The 15,585-nt window shown below is 37.6% G+C and overlaps 1 protein-coding gene across 1 annotated transcript in view; it reads left to right on the top strand.

Annotated features, from left to right (window-relative positions):
• Positions 1 to 11,010, top strand: part of tspan2a (tetraspanin 2a) — a 12,074-nt gene extending 1,064 nt beyond the window's left edge. Inside the window, exons 2-8 of the mRNA XM_083559954.1 lie at positions 3,393 to 3,492; positions 8,195 to 8,292; positions 8,632 to 8,706; positions 8,804 to 8,875; positions 8,961 to 9,023; positions 10,189 to 10,272; positions 10,359 to 11,010. Of these exons, the coding sequence (XP_083416080.1) occupies positions 3,393 to 3,492; positions 8,195 to 8,292; positions 8,632 to 8,706; positions 8,804 to 8,875; positions 8,961 to 9,023; positions 10,189 to 10,272; positions 10,359 to 10,424 (558 nt within the window). The 3' untranslated portion in view covers positions 10,425 to 11,010. The remainder of the gene's footprint in view (positions 1 to 3,392; positions 3,493 to 8,194; positions 8,293 to 8,631; positions 8,707 to 8,803; positions 8,876 to 8,960; positions 9,024 to 10,188; positions 10,273 to 10,358) is intronic.
• The last annotated feature ends 4,575 nt before the right edge of the window (positions 11,011 to 15,585 follow it).

Below are 15,585 nucleotides of genomic sequence, written 5' to 3' on the forward strand. Positions count from 1 at the left end.
GTACACAGCTATGAGACGGAGAACATTCACACGGGAAATTATAACTACAACACCAGGTCCAAAAATTGTAAATAAGTATATTTAACAACAGTATATAAGTCTGGGAGCCGAGGAGACCGGATGCTGGAGTTTTGGGAGAGGAACGTTGTCCCATTTGTGTCTGATACAGGATTCTTTGTTGTATTTTTTGTTTCATGAAGCACCAAATGTCCATAGTTTTAATTTTACATTTTGATTCATCTGACCAAAGAACAGCTTTACACTTTGTTTCAGTTTATTTTATATGAGCTTTGGCCCAAAAGAAGACATTTCTGGATCATGTTCACATATTGCTTCTCCTTTGCATGATGGAGTTTTCACCTGCATTTGTAAATGGCACGGTTTACAATTATTTCTGGATTTGTTTCTGAGTCCATTCAGAATCATGCCTGTTTTAAATGCAGTGCTGTCTGAAGGCCTGATGTTTAGGGCCATCCATTACTGATTCTTGCCCTTGTCCCTCTCACAAAAAGATTTCTCTAAGTTCTTAGAAGTGTTTGATATTATTTCCTGTTGCGATTTTGTATTGAGGAAAATTATTAATTTGTAGATAGAGTTTTTCACATACTGCTGAACCCCTGCCCATCATTACATTTGAGAGATTCTGTCTCTATAAGAAACTTTTTCATTATATCTAGTCATGTTACCTACTTGTAATCAATTAACCCAATTAGTTGCAAAAATGTTCCTCCAACTTTTTTATTTTTTATTTTGGAAACACTTTTCCAGATATTTTGGTAACACTTTTTTGTTTGTCTACCCCAATTTTTTCGAGACATGTTGCAGCCATCAAATTGAAACTTAACAACAAAAATTTTCCTTAAAATGGTATATTCCTCAGTTTTAACATTTGATATGTTCTATTGTGAATAACAATGTTTTTGCAATAGTGATTGTGGCTTAACATGTCACCAAAAAGAATTAAACCATAATTGTGCATCATTGGACATAAATTAGATATCAAATTAAATTCATGAATTCGATAATAATCATGCTTTGTTATTGAAGTTATGAACTTTATAAACAGATACTTATATACTTAACTACTTAACATTTTCTGATATCAATTATCAACCATGGACTGTTGACTCTTATTAAATAATTGTTCAATAAGATTATTTCAAATTTCAGTCCTGATCTCATTAGCACTAATTTGATATTGGCAACATTTTCTGTGTTCTTTCTTATTTGTTATAAATATCTCAAGATTAGAAACCTTCAGGTCTGCCTTTTTGAAGTAAAAAGATAAAACCATTCAAGCCAGTGTTCTTAATATTTCTTCTGGTTTTGGATTCAGAAACAATTGTGATTCATCTTGTGGTGTAAATGAAAACTTTTTAATGATAAGCTAACAAACAAATCTAGTATCTGTATGACGCATTGTATAAGAGTAGGTGATTTACCCAATAACATCATGATGCAGCAAGTCACATGTAGTCAAGTAAAAAATAGCTTTTATTTTGCCTATGGCTGATGGAAACTTCATGCTTGGCTTCAGAGCGGTTTTACTGGAAACTTTGCATTAATGCATTTCCATTTAAATGTATCATAGCGGTCTTTTGGAACTTTTATCATTTAGGATAAATGGCCAACATGTTTATCTACATCTGTTCTTTGTAAAGTTATTGCCTTTATTTATTGTGACTTATTTTAGTCTATATAACAATACGTTTCTTTTTTTTTTTCACACAGTTCCAGGGTTTGAATGTCGACTAGATTAAAGGTTATCTTTGCTGTTGTGTGCAATACATTATATGTAAATTCTGATTTTGTTCAAATTCTGATTCTCTATTCAGTCACCTGATCTAAACAAACCTTGTAAAGTTTTCTCCTGCTGTCTCTGGCATGATGATTTTATCATCAAACTAATAAAGTAGTCACATTATATTTGCTTAAGTGGTCAGTGTACAAATGCTGGAATGAGGGGTTTTGTAAGAGTGGTTGCTTATCTCTTTATCGATGTTCAAACAATAGACAGCATTAGCTTTGTCTCGAAATTTGTACGCTAGAGAAGTGAACTGTTGTCTTGGCCCCTTGGCATAATGGCATGGTGGGATTAGTGCCAGGGCTGGAGAGTTCGAACAGGAGTGACGACAGAGGCCTGTGAGACTGGCACGGGCTGCCTGTTGATGATTACAGTGGCAGGGTGACCTTAAATGAGAGGTTTCCCATTTACTCAGAATGCTAATCCTCAGTTGAAGAAACATTGATTCCCTTTGTATTTTTGTAAGGAAGGGTTGTATTTTTGGTATGTCCTGTGCGCCTAAATGTTTTAGGCTTTTAATAAACCAGAATAATTTTGTGTCGAACCAAAGTCTAAAGCCTGATCCATTTCACAAAATCCAGACAAAACAAATATGATACTGGAGCCAGCCAACATTATAAAACAATGCCATCCTTTGCAGTTCCCACGTAGTAGCACTTAGGACAAAAACAACTGTGAGACAAGTAAAAGGTTTGAATCAAAATTTTAACTGACAAGCTTTTGCTTCATCCGGCTCCTTTTCTGACATTTTCTTATATATAAAACGTTTTATGGTGTTTTTTCTTTGGTGTTGTAACACATTTGTTGTGTTTTGTATATTTTGTTTTATATTGTGTTTTGTTCGAAATAAAATAAGAAAATGAAATAAATATTTATACAGTATTAATACAGAAGAAATGCCAGTTTTGATTTTGTTTACACAAAATATGGCTAACCTTCTCTATTACAGAGTTCAGGGATAAATGAAAAGAACTTTTAAAAGTCATTCACATTTACCCTGGATGTAGCATGTCTGAAAACTTGATAGAACAGCCATCATTTAGAGCCTAAATGTTTAGCAAAATTGTGAAAAAAGTCAAATGAACAGTGAAATGAATAAAGGGGCAAAAAAAAAAAAAACATTGCTTGCTTTAAAAGATCCCATCAGCTTGGAACCACAAGAAAATGTCTAGGTACAACGTGTAAGGTCATTTATGTCCTGGTTATTATTACTGTAATTTGCTGATACAAGACAACATTGTGTACGTGAGTTTATGTTTGCTAAATAGATTTATATGTGGCTCATTCTGTTAACAAATGTCTGCCGTGACGCTGCCATCAATGGTACACGGTTCTCGCGTGAAATTAATGTAGAGTTAGTTTGTTGGAAAACTGATCCTGATATTTGGATTCAGAGCAAGATATTTTAGGATCTTTAGTCTGTCACTAATAAGGCATCATGTTGGAAGTTTACTTTAAGTTTTAAGTTTAGATTTTTACTTACTTTATTTTAGTTATGCATATGACCCATAGATAAATCTGTCAAAAGGAATATGATGATACAGTCTACAAACCGATAGTCATAATTATTTTCTCATTTTGTGTCCAGCTCTCCGGTTCAGTGGTGTTAGCTGTGGGACTGTGGCTTAGGTTTGATCCTAGTACAACTTCTTTACTGGAAAATGGAGCTCCCGAAACGTTCTTTTTTGGTGAGTAGCATAAAACTTTTACATTAAAACATTCTTTAATATAAATATATATATCTCTGAGACAGGCCAAAAGCAGTCAGATTTCACTTTCGAGTTGTCAGTTAATAACCTTGTTTGTCTCAAATGGCTATAAGGGCCATCATGTGGGTGCCAGCATTGTTATGGAAGAACAAGAAGCTCCTCTCCTCTCCTTTTCAGCCACTTTTATCCTCTGAGGAACATCTGAATGAGAGAGTATTAAAATATGTTTCATTGCAGACTGTTATTAACTGGGACAGAACTACTGTGTGTATCACCTGAAGATGTCATTGATGCCAATGTTGTGTGCAATTTTTATACATTTATGAATGGTTGTGGTCTAGCTATATGATAATTACAGTTCGGTTTGGGGTTTTTGCATTACAATTGACATGCAAAGTATACTATCTATAGATTGTCTATACAATCTACAGAGTGTTCAGAAATAGTCAGAAGCCAATGAGAGTACAAAGAAACAGGATATCTGCCCTTTCAGCCAAAGTTAAAGGCGTTTTCACCTGTAAGGAAAAAACTATAAAAAGATATGCATGAAATTATTTAATAAATACAAAATCATGGTCATGTAGTTTAACTTCCATTGGTTTCCACTTCTTTGGGCACAAGTTTCTGAAAAGCTAAATGAGTATGAGGATGTTGTCTGATAGTTCATTAATTATTAAACTGGGAAAACTTCCATCCAGGGTGTTTTCCCTGTTTAATAATCACTAAACTATGTTCACTAAACATAGTTCACTTGTTTAAACAATTTCACACAAAGCTGAAAGTTATAGTGTAGAGAGTCTGCCTACTGGTATGTTTTGGAAACCTAAGCTGACACAGGGAAACTCCCATAGAGAAGATCACAAGCCCCAGTAAGGTCAACACCCTGAAATAAGATACCTTTTAAAGAAAATGTATTGTCAACAGGACTCGGATATAATAATATCTATTGATATATTTGTGTTTTTCCACTGTTTTTATTTCCTGCTATCAAACGAAAAGATGAGATACAGTATATCTCGAAACGACTAATGAACCGTTATGTTATTGCAGAACTGCTACAGTGCTTTAAAGGGCGGTGGTGGTGGTGGGGGGGCTAGGCAATATTGGGCTTAGTCATGATGAATGAGACACTTAAGATATCTGGTATTTCTCAAGAAAATGGTTAAGGTTTCAGTTTAAATAACTGTTCAGGTTGTATAAGTGCATTTGAACTAGAACTAGTTCTCCAACTAGACCTCTGGCACTTTATGACCTTAAATACGGAGAGGGGCTTGTGTGTACTGGCTGAGAGAGGCAAATGCCCTTTTGTATTCTGTAGAAATAAGGCTGAAATATCAAAATGGAAAGGCACAGATGTGTATCTGTAGGTAGAGGTTTACATGTTTAGAGGTTTTTAGGTTTGTTTTGTTTTGGCTTATAGGATTCTTATGTTAACACTCATTATATTCGTTATTATTATTATTATTATTATTATTATTGTAGTTTTAATAGTTGCTGTTATATTATACAGAAAAAGAAGGGGAATAGTCAGTAGTGTGTGTGTGTGTGTGTGTGTGTGTGTGTGTGTGTGTGAGAGAGAGAGTGAGAGATATTTGTTTCAGTAACTATAAAAACACCCTGTTTCCTGTGTGCTAAAAGTGTGACAGTGGCACAGTAGGTAATATAGAGATTGGTCTATATTTCTGTTGTTCAAGTTCAAGTTTATTTCTTAAAAATAATAATTTTGTCAAAAAACTAATTTTCCATGACACAAACTAAAATATCATTAAATGCTATATATATTTCATATATAGCTGTGCTAGTGCATGGCTAAGACATGTTTGCTAAGTGTTATATGATGAATTAGAGTTTTTTAGGTTTACTGTGCAAATTCCTGCAATTTAATTCCTTTAGATTCGGATAATAGTAGCCGCGCTTTTGCATACCGACTGTGGAAACTTTATAAATATTATTAGATGGTGTACAAGTCAGTAGTTGTATTCTGCTGAGACCTGTAGCAAGCTCTTGATGATGCAACATTCCTCCCAGGTGGTTGTATTTCCATTATATCACCTTTTTTTCTATGCAACTCATTATGTTATCAAAACATACAAAGGTGTAATTCCTACGTTACTGAGACCTACTGATTTGAATCGTTTCTTAAGAAGTCTCAAAGGTTATTCCTACAATATTAAATTATTTTTAAAAATCATTATGAAAGAGCTCTCACTGTGTGCAGTGCAAATCTGTTCATTTGTAATCCACAGACGTTTTCTTATAGACTAAAATGGTGCATGCTTCTGTCCCTGTTGCAGTCAGGAAGTAAAGGGAGGAACTGAGGCCTGATGTTTTCAACTCTTACACTCACAGTGGACTAATTACTCCCTTCATTGTGTTAAAAAGGAAACAACAGCTCTGTGCCTCCCCAAATTTTACTTTAACAATGAAGTAAAGTGCGGAAAAGACTGTCTTTTTTATATACTCCTAGCTGGGGTTTTTCTGTCTTGATTTGCTGGAAAACCTAAAGCAGTGATGCTTTACGGTTGTCCAGATTTATCTGACTTACTGTGAGAGCACCATTAAAAAGGCTTGTTTTTATTAAGGCAGTTACTGTCTACTACTATTGTGTGTTTTCATACTGCTTTAAAGTGATCACTTTTACTTTTAGATCGTGCTTATAATTATGCTTATTTCTTTGAAATGAACATTGTAGCAAGGGGCTGTAATTATAGAATCAATGCCATCCTAGCAACAATGTCTTTAAGTGTCCTCAAAGGAACTTCCACCGGCACCACACACCTTCTTATAACCTGTGCTAGTAAGGGAACATCGTTGTTATGAAGCAGGATATGATCACTAAAGGCAAATGGGATATGGTGCAGTATGTGGGGTTAATTAGCAAGTGGTGGAACAGCAATTAACTAATTTAACAATGGTGGAAACCTTGGTGTAACCATCACACAGAATTTGACTAGTCCTGTGTGAAGGCTAGTCAGCATCTGTTTAACCTTACACTTAGGAGACCTTCCAAGGTGATCGGGAACTTTTACACCTGCACCACTGAGAGCATCCAGATGGGAAACATCACGGCCTGGTATGGAAACAGCTCAGGGCATGACAAACGAGCTCTGTAGATGGTGAGCTCAGCCGAGATGACCTCAGCCATTCCAACAGTGCACTGTTCGCTCTGTTCTTGAAAGAATTTCTTTTTTTTACTTTCTTAAGGCCAACAATGAGAGAGGGTGAGGAGACTTCTTTCTGCAGGCGGTTTAGGCCTTCACCCAGGAGAACACCAATGACTAGAGACTAGAGTTAAACACGCACATCATCATTACCTTATACTGCCTCTTTGCACGCACAAACACTTCAAATTTTGTACAGCTGCACTTTAACATTATCTTCCTACATCTCAAATGCTGATATAAATACTGTGTATGAATGTGTTTGCTATTTTTGTTTTTGTTTTGTTTTTTGCAATGGAGCAGTCATAAAAAAAAAGGTTTCACTGCATCATACTGCATATGGTTTGGAACAAGACAAAATGTGATTCATAGTTTAAAATCCAGTAGCAAAATAAAGACACTAAGAAAGCTCATCAGATACATGGAACTGAAAGGCAAATTGATTAAAATGCTAAATGTAATTTTTCATCAATTAAATTTGTTTGAAATGATCAATTTCAATTAGAAAGTGATACGTTTTGACCAATCTAATTGTGTTGTGAAACGTTGCTTTAGGTGTGTTGGGAGCTCGTAGAGGAGAAAACAGCACCTGATGAATTGGTTAGGAAGCTAAGTCATAGCGGTTTGTGTTTAAGCACACTACAGGGAAGCTTGTGTTGACTTAGGTGAATGTGTTTTGTACATAAGGGCTGGTTTAAGATGTTCTATCACTGATTGCCTTTAATTTTTTCTTTTGTTTTGTGGATGCTTTACTGAGAACAGCCCTGTTTTACATACACCAGAAGCTTATAACTCAGTTTAAACCAGCAGACTCACTGCTGCTGCTATACTTCTGCACTTTATGGTCCTTGGTGCAACACTTTTATTTGTTCAGAGGGAAAGTACCTGATATTCAAACTGAAACTCAAGCTGCATTTTGGTCTGCCACACAAATGGTTTAAAAAAGCTTCTTTCCATTTTTACTGACCGCACCGCAAACACTAGTAGAATTACAGCTTTATATGATGTAACATGTTATCGGAAAAGGTAGACAGGTGGCATTTGTTCCTCTTTTTGAGTTGTTCTAAATCAGACTGGGTTTTTTACAATAAGGACTAACCATGGAAAAAATGTAGAGTGTATTTTATGGAGGAATGGTTCCAAATCACAAAATATCGATACACTGTTACTAAAATTGGAGCAAGGTGATATGACCTTCACACAATAAAGTACATCTTGTGTTTCCCATTGATAAATGTACTTATGTTTTTCAAATGTGTTTGTTTTGCTTTTAAGCAGTCTGTGAACTAAGTATCATACAATACTTTGTGCCGTGAGACGAATCACTAAATAATATTTTTTGCCATTCCACCCACCCCCAGATGAAATAGACACTTTCTCTAGTATTAAGATGTCCTATTAGATGTCCCTTTGCTGCCCACTTGTGGTGAGATTTTAAATTGCACAGATGCATGCATGGAAGTGAATTTGAATAATTTGCACATTTCTAAGCCTCCCTTGTTTTGCTTTTTTGTTTCCAGCTGTATATATTTTAGTTGGAGCAGGAGGAATCATTATGCTTGTGGGTTTCTTCGGGTGCTGTGGAGCAGTGAGGGAGTCACAGTGTCTTCTGGGATTGGTGGGTAAGAGCCATACATCGCTCGACAAACCCTTACGCAGTCTAGAGTTGCTTTATAAATTAGTTTTTTTATTTATTTATGTAAATAGAGTTCAAGAAGTACAATTATTTGTCCTTAGGCAGTTGGTAGTTTTCTCTTAATGTGTTACGTGGACCTGTGGTATAGAATTAACAACTTTTTGAAATATATGTGATGGCTGGCTTTATGTGTCTTTCATACTACTTAGTAGTTGGTTGCTGTTGTGTAATAAAAGAGTTAGCTAGTGGGTGAGAACTGGTAAATGGTCAAATTGGGTAACTAAACCAAAGCTAAATGTGATTCTCTTGTCTGTTTTCTAGTTTTTTTCCAGTTTACTGATCATTTTTGGTGCACAATTGGCTGCAGGAGTTTTTGGCCTCTTGAACAAAGATAAGGTAATTCAATCTCCGTTCCATTCTGCAGGGCAGTTGAATATAAATGCTGATGGTATCTAACAACAAACATGGATGCTCTGTCTTAAATATTTTTCAGATCGTTGAGGAGGTTAAAAACTTCTACAATGAAAAAGGCAATGACACAGTCACCAACTTGTACCGTCAAATTGTATGTCTCCCATTTTATTCCTAAACTTCTATCATAGCTGCTTTACTTCAGGATGACTCACAGTCACTGTTTTCATCTTTTTTAGCTATGCTGTGGAGGCTCAGAGAAAAGTACTGAAAAGACCTTGTGTTCTGATGGTAATACTAAGGTACAAAGTGTTATTAACTGTAGGTTATTTGGTTTCCTTTCACCTTTCTAAACCACGTAAGAACGCGACGTGACAAAAGACAAATTGGCCCATTTAAACTAGCAGCTTGTTCATAGTCTCCACCTCACACCCAGGGCTTTGGGCCAGGCTCCAGGTCCACCGTGACTCAGTTACTGAACGTTTGTGAGCGAGTGTTAGGACCGATTGCCTTTTATGACCAAGTGGAATGCTTAAGGAGAATGGGACCAACAATTTAATTGAGATCCTGTAAACAGATTTATGTAATAACGGTACATACGAACTCAACAAACTCAGTATACAAGACTAGAATTATGCAGATATCCATTCCTTATAGGAATAAATAGCATATAATGCAAAATTCCCAAGGACTCTAGACTAGACTAAAGCAACAGAATCAACCCAGTTATAGCACAGTTGCAACATCATCACCTATTGGGAAACGGAAAATTATAAAAGCTAAATGTCAAATAGGTTTAAACAGACAATACATCATGACCAATTGCCTGAGCACAGTAAGTGATAGAACACAGAACTACACTAACGAAGTACAGACTGTCAGCACTGACCAAATAACAGGCACAGTGATGGATAACGTGAAAAAACCCTGCTGAGCTGAGCTGTACTTCTACATAGAAACGGCCCTGCTCCACCAATAGAATTCATTTTTACTATTGTCTTGTTCTTGTGTTTAGTGGTTTATTGTGTTCAATGTGTTTAATGCTTCCATTCTTGTCTTCCTCGTATACATTCACATGTGCTGTAACCTAAAACAACGTAAGTTAGGATCCTATTACCACTCACAGGAGTGTTTATGAACACGAAAAGACATTTAGATAAAGTGTTGCTTTAATTATATTAGCTGTCCTTAACTCTTGATACGTCCAGCAGATGGCAGTAGTTGCTATGTTTAGACAGGTGATGAGCGCTGAAAAGCACTGAGGACAGGAGAAACACGTAGGGAGGTTAAAAGGAGCAGGAACAGATGGTGAGATGTTTCATGTGTCACTTGATCCTTTAAAGCCAGGGGAGGTCACAAAAGCCTCAGTTTTATGTGTATCAGCTGGACAGACCAGCTCTTTTTAAGTCTTATGTTCATAATAAAGTGTTGTTAAAGTGTTTATAAAATAATTTTTTTGTTCCCCAGGATTGCATCAAAGCCATAGAGGATTTTTTCAATGAGAAACTCAGCATCATTGGATATGTGGGTGTTGGCATTGCAGGGATCATGGTATGTTCAGTATATGGACAGTCTGCATGTATAGTCTGGTACATTATGCGTGTTCTCATTCTAATGTATTTTTGTTTTGTGTACAGATCATTGGAATGATCTTCAGTATGGTTCTATGCTGCGGTATTCGGAAAAACAGAGAAGTCATATAGATGCTCACAGGCCACTGCCATAATTTCCTGTCCTGACCTCACTGAGCCAACACATTTAAAGGCTTTGCATAGAGTAGTGTAAAGATATTGTTGCAGTTTTCTCATTTTTTGTTTCTTGTGTTTGTGCTGCATTGCCACTGCATTGATTCTGAGTGTAATTGAATTAACAATTGTATTATTTTGGAGACCAGTCACGATCGCAACCTGAATTTTACGACCAGTTTAAATATTACCATGCAAAGAAAGAATGCCTGGACAGCATTCTCTTCTCCTCCTCCTACTGTGCATGACAGAAGTGGACTAAATGTAAATAGTTTATGTAAAAAACAGATACTACTTGCTTTCTGTTGATGCCATGGATTTTTATTTAGTGTGCAAATGTCCATCTTTACTGTAGTACTGTATTGTTTAGTTAAAGAATATAAGTAATGGAAATGTTTTAGTGGTTTTGAAAGCAATTCTTTCCAAATGAAGATTAATTTTTAAATCCTTATATGAAGATTTCAACAGCAGCACAGTATTGTGTGGCATGAACATGTACCATTTACACTGACATTAAACACCCAACTTATTTGTGTCCTTTAAATGTCTCTTATAAACAGGGTCCCCAAACACCCATCAGTTGGTACCGGGCCAAGCAAAAGAAAAAAAAATCAGTTATTTTATTTGACTAATATTTTTTTAAATATGACAATTTCCACCTATGCCAATTTACGGCAATTGTGGGGTTTTATGCATCAAGCATCCACTGATTCAGCATTGTAGTAATATTTATTATATTTTATATATATATATATATATATATATATATATATATATATATATATATATATATATATATACATACATACATATATATGTATATATATACATATATATGTATATATATATATATATGTATATATATATATATATATATATATATATATATGTATATATATATATATGTATATATATATATATATATATATATATATATATATATGTATATATATATATATATATGTATATATATATATATATATGTATATATATATATATATATGTATATATGTATATATATATATATATGTATATATATATGTATATATGTATGTATGTATATATATGTATGTATATATATGTATGTATATATATATATATGTATATATATATATATGTATATATATATATATGTATATATATATATATATGTATATATATATATAACCCAGCCATTAGGGGGGCACAAGCCAGTGTACTCTTAGTGCCGGTCCCAAGCCCGGGTAAATGGGGAGGGTTGCGTTAGGAAGGGCATCCAGCGTAAAACATGTGCCAAATCAAATATGCGGATCACAAATGAGAATTTCATACCGGATCGGTCGAGGCCCGGGTTAACAACGACCGCCACAGGTATCGTTAGCCGACAGGGTACCAGTGGAAATTGGGCTACTGTTGGCCGAAGGAGGAGAAGGAGAGGAGGAAGGTGTCTACAGAGACGGCAGGAAAAGGAGCAGTGTAGGAGAGTAGAGGTTCGGGTTGGTACTTTAAATGTTGGTACTATGACGGGTAAAGGGAGAGAGATAGCTGATATGATGGAGAGGAGAAAGGTAGATGTGTTGTGTGTTCAGGAGACCAAGTGGAAAGGGAGTAAGGCCAGGAACATTGGAGGTGGGTTTAAACTGTTTTATCATGGTGTGGATGGGAAGAGAAATGGTGTAGGGGTGATTCTGAAGGAAGCGTACAGTAAGAGTGTAGTGGAGGTGAAGAGAGTTTCTGATAGGGTGATGATCGTGAAGGTGGAAGTTGAAGGGATGATGATAAATGTCATCAGTGCCTATGCTCCACAAGTTGGCTGTGAGATGGAGGAGAAAGAAAGATTCTGGAGTGAATTAGATGAAGTGGTAGATGGTGTACCTAGGAAAGAACGATTGGTGATTGGGGCAGACTTTAATGGGCATGTAGGTGAAGGGAACAGAGGTGATGAGGAGGTGATGGGTAGGTATGGTTTTAAGGAGAGGAATGTGGAAGGGCAGATGGTGGTAGATTTTGCTAAAAGGATGGAAATGGCAGTGGTGAACACGTATTTTAAGAAGAAGGAGGATCATAGGGTGACGTATAAGAGTGGAGGAAGGTGCACACAGGTGGATTATCTTCTGTGTAGGAGATGCAACCTGAAGGAGATTGGAGACTGTAAGGTGTTGGCGGGGGACAGTGTAGCTAGACAGCATCGGATGGTGGTCTGTAGGATGGTTTTGGAGGCGAAGAAGAAGAGGAGGAAAGTAAGGTTTGAAAGAAGAATAAGATGGTGGAAACTGAAGGAGGAAGAGTGTAGTGTGAGGTTCAGGGAAGAGGTCAGACAGGGGCTCGGTGGTGGTGAAGAGGTGCCGGATGATTGGGCAACTACTGCAGGAGTGATGAGGGAGGCAGCTAGAAAAGTACTTGGTGTGACATCTGGAAATAGAAAGCAAGACAAGGAGACGTGGTGGTGGAATGAGGAAGTGCAGGAGAGCATTAGGGGGAAGAGGTTGGCAAAACAGAAGTGGGATCGACAGAGTGATGAGAAAAGTAGGCAGGAGTACAAGGAGATGCGGCAGCAGGTTAAAAGGGATGTGGCGAAAGCCAAGGAAAAGGCATATGAGGAACTGTATAAGAGGTTGGACACTAAGGAAGGAGAAAAGGATTTATACCGATTGGCCAAGCAGAGGGACCGAGCTGGGAAGGATGTACTGCAAGTTAGAGCAATAAAGGATGGAGAGGGAAATGTGTTGACTAGTGAGGAGAGTGTGTTGAGAAGATGGAGGGAGTATTTTGAGCAGCTGATGAATGAGGAAAATCAGAGAGAGAGAAGGTTGGAGGATGTGGAGTTAGTGAAGCAGGATGTAGATAGGATTAGTAAGGAGGAAGTGAGAGCAGCGATTAAGAGGATGAAGAATGGAAAGTCGGTTGGACCAGATGACATACCGGTAGAAGAGTGGAGATGTTTAGGAGAGATGGCAGTGGAGTTTTTAACCAGATTGTTTAACAGGATTCTGGAAGGGGAGAGGATGCCTGAGGAATGGAGAAGGAGTGTGCTGGTACCGATCTTTAAGCATAAGGGAGATGTGCAGACCTGCAGTAACTACAGGGGAATTAAGTTGATCAGTCACACCATGAAGTTATGGGAAAGAGTAGTGGAAGCCAGGTTGAGAGAAGAGGTGACCATCTGTGAGCAACAGTATGGTTTCATGCCGAGGAAGAGCACCACAGATGCCTTATTTGCTTTAAGGATGTTGATGGAGAAGTATAGAGAAGGACAGAAGGAGCTGCATTGTGTATTTGTGGATTTAGAGAAAGCGTACGACAGGGTGCCGAGAGAGGAGTTGTGGTATTGTATGAGGAAGTCAGGTGTGTCAGAGAAGTATGTGAGGGTGGTGCAGGACATGTATGAGGACAGTGTGACGGCAGTAAAGTGTGCAGTAGGTACGACAGACTGGTTCAGGGTGAAGGTTGGACTGCATCAAGGATCGGCCCTGAGCCCTTTCCTGTTTGCAGTGGTGATGGACAGGTTGACGGACGAGGTCAGACAGGAGTCTCCCTGGACTATGATGTTTGCAGATGATATTGTGATTTGTGGTGAGAGTAGAGAGCAGGTTGAGAAGAGCCTGGAGAGGTGGAGATATGCGCTGGAGAGAAGGGGAATGAAAGTCAGTAGGAGTAAGACAGAGTACATGTGTGTGAATGAGAGGGAGGGCAGTGGAGTGATGCGGTTGCAGGGAGAAGAGGTGGAGAAGGTGGAGGAGTTCAGGTACCTGGGGTCAACAGTGCAAAGTAATGGAGAGTGTGTTAGGGAAGTAAAGAAAAGAGTGCAGGCAGGGTGGAGTGGGTGGAGAAGAGTGACAGGAGTGATTTGTGATAGAAGAGTATCTGCAAGAATGAAAGGGAAAGTTTATAGGACTGTGGTGAGACCTGCGATGTTGTATGGATTAGAGACAGTGGCATTGAGTAAAAGACAGGAGGTGGAGCTGGAGGTAGCAGAGCTGAAGATGTTGAGGTTTTCGTTGGGAGTGACGAGGATGGACAAGATTAGAAATGAGTTTATTAGAGGGACAGCACATGTAGGATGTTTTGGTGACAAGGTGAGGGAGGCGAGATTGAGATGGTTTGGACATGTGCAGAGAAGGGACATGAATTATATTGGTAGAAAAATGCTGAAGATGGAGCCACCAGGTAGGAGGAAAAGAGGAAGGCCAAGGAGGAGGTTCATGGATGTGGTGAGGGAAGACATGCAGGTAGTTGGTGTAAAAGAGGCAGATATAGAGGACAGGGTGGTATGGAGACGGATGATCCGCTGTGGCGACCCCTAATGGGAGCAGCCGAAAGAAGAAGAAGAAGAAGAAGAATGTATATATATATATATGTATATATATATATGTATATATATGTATGTATATGTATATATATGTATGTATATGTATATATATGTGTATATATATATATATATATATATATATATATATATATATATATATATATATACATACAGTGAGGAAAATAAGTATTTGAACACCCTGCTATTTTGCAAATTCTCCCACTTAGAAATCATGGAGGGGTCTGAAATTGTCATCGTAGGTGCATGTCCACTGTGAGAGACATAATCTAAAAAAAAATAAAAATCCAGAAATCACAATATATGATTTTTAAACTATTTATTTGTATGATACAGCTGCAAATAAGTATTTGAACACCTGAGAAAGTCAATGTTAATATTTGGTACAGTAGCCTTTAAACGTTCAGGTCAAACGTTTTCTGTAGTTTTTCACCAGGTTTGCACACACTGCAGGAGGGATTTTGGCCCACTCCTCCACACAGATCTTCTCTAGATCAGTCAGGTTTCTGGCCTGTCGCTAGGAAACACGGAGTTTGAGTCCCTCCGAAGATTCTCTATTGGGTTTAGGTCTGGAAACTGGCTAGGCCACGCCAGAACCTTGATATGCTTCTTACAGAGCCACTTCTTGGTTATCCTGGCTTTGTGCTTCGGGTCATTGTCATGTTGGAAGACCCAGCCTCGACCCATCTTCAATGCTCTAACTGAGGGAAGGAGGTTGTTCCCCAAAATCTCGCAATACATGGCCCCTGTCATCCTCTCCTTAATACAGTGCAGTCGCCCTGTCCCATGTGCAGAAAAACACCCCCAAACATG

This window comes from Silurus aristotelis, assembly GCF_946808225.1.
Source record: "Silurus aristotelis genome assembly, chromosome: 2".
Classification (NCBI taxonomy): Eukaryota; Metazoa; Chordata; class Actinopteri; order Siluriformes; family Siluridae; genus Silurus; species Silurus aristotelis.